The 6,740-nt window shown below is 28.7% G+C and overlaps 1 protein-coding gene across 1 annotated transcript; it reads right to left on the bottom strand.

The window, feature by feature from the left end:
- Window positions 1–246: 246 nt before the first annotated feature.
- Window positions 247–1,508, bottom strand: LOC107852948 (NDR1/HIN1-like protein 13). Its single transcript, XM_016697978.2, has one exon. It carries the CDS (start codon window positions 1,339–1,341, stop codon window positions 451–453), a length of 891 nt encoding a protein of 296 aa, XP_016553464.2. The 5' UTR covers window positions 1,342–1,508; the 3' UTR covers window positions 247–450.
- Window positions 1,509–6,740: the final 5,232 nt, after the last annotated feature.

Here is a 6,740-nt window from a genome sequence, read left to right on the forward strand (position 1 = left end):
CTTTGAGGAAGAAAAAGGAAAAACTCATTATATTTCATTCCTTCCATCTAACATTTCAAGTTGTTAAAGTACTATGCTTCAAAAATAATTAACATTATAAAGTGAATCCAGAGTACAAGTGAGATATATACATTATACACTTCTTGGGCGTGGCCTCTGGTTCAATCAATAAAATAGGCGATAAACATATTTCTAGACAAATAAACGGACCTTCCCTTACTTGACAAGAAAAAATGACAACCAAACTTGGAAAGGACGAGGAAAATTATGTGAAGATGACAAAAAGTGATTAATTACAAATAAAGAATAAATTCAAGAGAGTACAAGTTACAACAATAATGGTACTATATATTGCATGATAATTAAAATTCATGCTTTCTTAAACATGAGTTATAAAAATTAATTACTGTTAATTCAATTTCCATTGATTCACCTGTCACCTTTAACGCATTAGAAATCCGTTATGCACTTATTATACGTGATATTGGATTTCCTTGTCAAATCTTGCACATCAAAATCACAGGTAATTGTCAAATCTTTCTTCAAATTTCTAACCCAACTTTTGATTTCCATTGGTGCACGAATCATCAATGTAGTTGCTATTGTTTTATTTCCATTTTCAATGCTCTTCTTAATATCATCAGGCAATTTCCCATAATTAGAAACAACATCAAGATTGAGATCAACATTAGTTGAACCTTTAGCTTTTTGTGAATTTGAGGGATATTTCCCTTGTCCTATATCATGTTTCTGGTAAACAAAATTGGCTTTCCCTTGACCAAATGAAACATCCATTCTTTCGTTTACATTATTGACTTTCAAATCAAACTCGAATTTTGGTTTTTGTTGTGGTTGATTTTTTTGACCTTGGTCACGACTATTAGGGTCCGTGACATTCTTGAAATGGACACCAAGGATGGAAAAGTCAGGGCATTGAGGGATATACAACATGTAAATAACCCCAATGGTAACACCTATAATGATACCAATTATTAATAACCCTAATAAGATCCAACAACAACATCCACATCTTCTCTTTCGTGGAAAATTATCATCAGGCCCACGATGATTTTCCACGATTTTAGCATTTTCGGGTGGTGGCACACGATAAACTTGATCTCTAGGGATTTGGACAACATAGGTACCGGTGTCCAATGATCGGTCGGGTGCGGATGCTAACCGGAGGGATGTTACCGAAGAAAGTTTGTTAAGGCTTTTATTCGTGTTACCGGAAAGTGGCGTCCTCCCTTCCATGCGTGAACGAGGAGGGGTGGACCTAACAGGAATTGAAGAACAAAAGATCGCTGAGACGATATAAGAATAGTATGTTGTTACATGCATGGAAATTTTTAGTTGGTCATTGTGAGAAGGTTCATTGAGAGGGTTTGGTGTTTCTTTGAAGAAACATCCTTTTTTCTTTTTATTATTGTTGTATTATTGAAGAAGGAAAGAGAAAAGGTTAACGGTGCCTCATATTTTCTTGTCCTATTTTTTTGCACTCTATTAAGTCAGCAATGTCTCATGAAAAGATTTTGATATTAGTAATATTCCGTATTATCTATAATCTATAATTTATAACTTATATCTATAATTTATAATCTATAATCTATAATCTATAATCTATAATTTATAATATATTAAAAGTGTGAAAACTCTTAGAAAAGTGATTTGAACTTTTTGTCCTTCATTAAAAGTCTCTTCTTTAGACAAAATCGTCTTTTCACTATTTTTTTCAAATTATTATTTAGTTATTATTAATATTAGAACTTTGAAATTAATTAAAATCCTTATTGAGTTAGGAAAGAAAGTTCTAAATCAATTTAAAGCTTACCTTATATGTAATTTTTAATAAATTAAATAAATAAAAAATAATTTTGATTTGAATTAAAAAGAATAAGAAAAAAAAACATCTAAAGCAAAAAAAAAAAAAAAAAAAAAGGAAGAAACAAAAAAGAAAAGAAAACTAAATTGAATTAAAAAGAAAGAAAGAAAACGTGTGAAGAAAAAAAAAAGGGAAAAAAAAACAGAAGAAAGAAAAAAGAAAAAACAAACAAAACATGGAAACAAAAAAATCACAAAGGCTAATTTATTACATTAAATAAATACAAATTGAATTGATAAAGAAGGAAAGTAAATTAGACCTCAAATTTCTTATAAATTGAGAATTCTTCCTTTTTACAATAATACGTCGACAATATAGTTCTCAAATAATATTTTTTTTTTATTATCGTTGCTCATAAATTTGATTGTGATTTAAGGTATGTTTTCTAAAATTTTTGTTTTTGATGTTTACAATCTTGATAATATCTATGATTAAAGAAATAAATTTGCTTGTGATTTGAGGTAGTTTTCTAAAATTTTAATTAGTATGTTCTTGAAGTTTATAACAAATCATCATTCATTCGTGATAGACAATTACTAATTGAGAAATTTTTGGTGAAATATTAACATTATTTATGATTGAAGAGACAATTTTTCTTGTGATTTGAGGTAAGTTTTTAAAAATTTCAGTATATTTTTTATGTTATAAAAAAAATTATTATGCATTTTTGTTAGACTTCTACTAATTGAGAAGTTTCTTTAATGATTTTTGTATGTTCTTGAAGTTTATATAATAAATTATCATCTATTCTGAATAGGTAATTGATAACTGAAATATTTTTCGTGATTTTTTTTATAATGACTTATATATAATAAATAATTTGAAATTGACTTATTTATAACTTTTACCAAATTATTTAGATTATATTTCTTCATAAGAAATTAGTTATCCACTCTAATTGTATACGAATTTTTTTTCTTTTATCCACGTGAGATATTAGGAGATTTAATTAAATTAATAATCTAGTTTTCAGAAAAGTACTAACTGAATTGAATTCAAATGATATCAAATAATTTTATTCAAAAATAAGATTAAAAAAAGTGAAAGTAGAATTTTAATTCAATGACTATATATTTATAGTATAATAGGCATGTTTATTTATTAATCAAGATATATTTATAGTTTACACATCGTAGATGAATTTACAAGTGATAGATGAATTTACATGTGGTAGATGAATTTACATGTGGTAGATGAATGTCAGTCAGCTTTGAGAAATTTTTTAGATAAAGGTTAGGTTTAATTGTTATTTATATCTCTATTTTGAAAATTTTTTCGTGTAAAGGTTAAGTTTAGTTGTATTATTTTGATATCTTTATTATTGTATTATTTTATTATAGTTCACAGGTGGTAGATGAGTGTCAAACAACTTTAAGAAAATTTTTATGTAAAGGTTAGATTTAATTATATTATTTTGATGTCTTTATCATCGCATTGTTTTGTTGCAGTTTATAGGTGGTAGATGAATGTCAATCGATTTTGATAATTTTTTTTTGATAAAGATTAGATTTAATTAATTAAATCTCCAAAAGATTTTGAATTTAATTATTGTATTCATCTTTATTATTTAAACAAATATCCTATTTAGTGCAACGTTTGAACTTAATAAATTGAGGTACACACGCGAGACGCGTACACCTAAACTAGTTTGCTGATAGTCTTGAATGACTTTGACAGTTACAAAATATTACCTTTGAATTGACTCAAATTCTTTATTGAAATTTAGTAGGATAAGACATAAATATCTCTAAATTACACTCAAAATTCTAATGACATTTTAAAATTTTATGGAGTTTTTTTTTTTTGGCAATTAAAATACTTTTTTTAATTACCAAGTGAGATATTTACAAAATCAAGAGAGAGAAACTTACTATTTTCTTCTCAAACAAAACTAGTTAGCTACTTAATCTTTCAAAACTTTAATCATCAGTGTCTGCTAATACTTTTCTATATAATCAGCTAGTCTTCTATTTCCTCCAACTCTAACACATAGGCTAAGTTTTCTCTGATGGAGGAGCACCTCTACTGATTTTTGCATTTTTTGAAATATTCGTTGATTTCGTTCTTGTCAAATAGAATAGATGCCTGCAACAAAACTAGCCTTCATAATAACCCCTCTAGGGTGCTTGCCTCATGAGTGTTGATCCACCCATTTTCACTCTTCCTACCGCTGTAGTATTCTCCTTTGCCATTTTTGCCATGCCAAAATTGCAATCCATAGAGTTGCAGAAAATGGGAAATCAAAGAACAGATGATCTACAGTTTCCGGTTCCTCATTACATAGCACACATGTTTCAGCCACTAGTATGCCCCATTTTCTCTTTTGTTCGTAGCCTCCCTCCCATCCGTAACCACAAGATAAATGTCTGCTTTTTTCTATATTGTTATGCTCCTTTTATGTTGACATGGCTGTCAAGTAAGCTCAACAAGAGCTCAAAATGTTCTGCTACTTGACAACCACTGTTTTATCCCTTTTCGGATTTTATTTTAAATAAAATAATCTTGACACTTTTTAATCTATTTCAAAAATTCAAGAAAATATTGAAATAATTTTTAAAAGAATTTACAGAGTCGCAACTTGATTTTTATAGAAAAATATCAAGAAAAAAGAAACTTAAAGAAATTTCAAAGATTCAAAAATAGAAATAAATCTTCGAAATTAGAGAAACTAAGTAAGGATTCAATTAACGCCCTAAGAAGGATTTTATGACACTTAGAAGCGTCCGTTTTAAAATGGTTCACCAAAATATCATTTTTTTACTAACTTAAAAGGGTGACAAACTTTGCAAAAGAGCTGCTTTTATAAAATTATTTATTTACATATTTAAAATTGACATTTATTTATTTAAATAAGAAATAATCTACTTGTATTAGAAAAAGTCACAACATGTTCTACTTAATCCGATATTAATTTTGAGAAAAATTACGAAATATTTCGCTTAATTTGAGAAAGAGATAATACCCAATTACCTCCCTGAACTATACCCAAAAAGGCTATGACACACCTCAACTTAAAGGGGGTCCTATTACCCCCCTGAACTATTTAAAAGTATAATTTTGACACCCTTAGTTCCTACGTGGTACATATGTGGCACAACACACTGAAGTGTCCATATAGGCACACGTGTGTGCCACATAGGTACTAAGAATGTCAAAATTACACTTTTAATTAGTTCAGTGGTAATAGAACCCCCTTTAAGTTGAGGTGTGTCATAGCGGTATAGTTCAGAGGGGTAATTGGGTATTTTTTTCTTTGAGAAACATTACGAAATATCTTTCTTGAGACAATATTTTACTTAATTCATAATTAATCACGAAAATTTAAAATTTGAGAAAAAATTGAGAAATATTCTAATTGGGAAAATTCTACTTATTTCATAATTCTTTCTAAGGAAAAAATTATGAAATATTATTTCTACTTGAATTAAGAAAAAAACTTATTTAAATTAGGTGACACACTTGAATTTAAGAAGAAAATAAGTTTGTCTTCTAGGGAAAAAGAGGCCTATTATTATTATTATTATTATTATTATTATTATTATTATTATTATTATTATATATAAAAAGAGGATCAATTTTGTTAGGCATAACACCTTTAAAAAAGCAAAGAAAATATTCTATTAAAAATATCTTATCAATCATGAAAATTAAAATTTACAAGAAAACTATTTTTTTTTTCAAAAAAGAAAATTGCTATTCAAGTAGATTATTCGTTACATGAATAAATTCAATGCCATTTTTGAAATAAAGTACTTACTTTTTAAAGACTTAGTTTTAGGAAGAAAAAATCGAAAGAACCACTCTAATTCATTTAAACAAGATAAATTAAGTGAGAAAATTGTGTAAGTATCAAAATCAAGATAAAATAAAATGGACACATCTTAGGGAATCATTTTATATTAATTAAAGTAACATTGCACAATTACAATGACATGAACAAATACAAGAAAAGAAGACAAAGTTGAGATTTTGGGCCCCAATTGGCCCATTAGAAAAAATCCCATGGACTTCTAGCCCATTTCCTGCAGTGTATACCACAGGTATACAAGCTCTGTATCTTCACGTTTTACTGTATATACACTGTATATCAGTGTATAATTCGTATACTTGCTTCCAGCGTTGGTAGGCACCAAGTATACGCATGTACCAACCACTTTTTACCTGTAAGTTTCGTGTATATGGCGTATATCAGTGTATACCAGTAGCCAGTTTGCACATTGATCCATTCTTTGGACTCGAAAGAATGGGCTTTGCACGAAGGGATGAAAGGATCAGAGTCTGTGAACTTGGTGAAGGAGGTTCATGCATAGAAGGAGACAAAGATTAGCATATGAAAGAGTCACCCGACTAAAAATGTAACTAAATCATCCAAACAAATTATACACTTCATGACCAAACAAACAACTTCAATAATAAGGATTGAATTCCAAACCCATCAACATCGCCACATGATTGGTTTTCGCAAATAACAACATTTCAAAAACTCCTTGGTCATTTAACCAAATAAATAGGTTTGGTTGGTTATCATCAAATAAGAATGAGGAGCATGACATCAAAAGACAGCCTTTTGGACACATTTAGGGCATTATGGACTTAAAGCCATACCCTTTGGCTTGACTAAAACCTTTACCACATTTCAATCCCTTATTAATCATGCGTTTAAGACTTAATCGCAGAAGTTTGTCCTAATATTTTTTCATGATACTAGTTTACAGCGCATGAGTGAATGATCATATAAGACACCTTAGTAATGTTCTTGAAATTTTGAAGTAGAAACAGTTATTTGCAAAGTTGTGTATGCTATCTTTTACTTATCCTAAAGTGGAACACTTAGGGCATGTTACCACCTGGGAAGACA

The sequence above is a fragment of the Capsicum annuum genome, chromosome 5, assembly GCF_002878395.1.
Source record: "Capsicum annuum cultivar UCD-10X-F1 chromosome 5, UCD10Xv1.1, whole genome shotgun sequence".
Lineage (NCBI taxonomy): Eukaryota > Viridiplantae > Streptophyta > Magnoliopsida > Solanales > Solanaceae > Capsicum > Capsicum annuum.

Excerpts from the sequence above, each read along its gene's own strand:
- LOC107852948 (XM_016697978.2), bottom strand. The coding sequence starts at position 1,341 with ATGCATGTAACAACATACTATTCTTATATCGTCTCAGCGATCTTTTGT.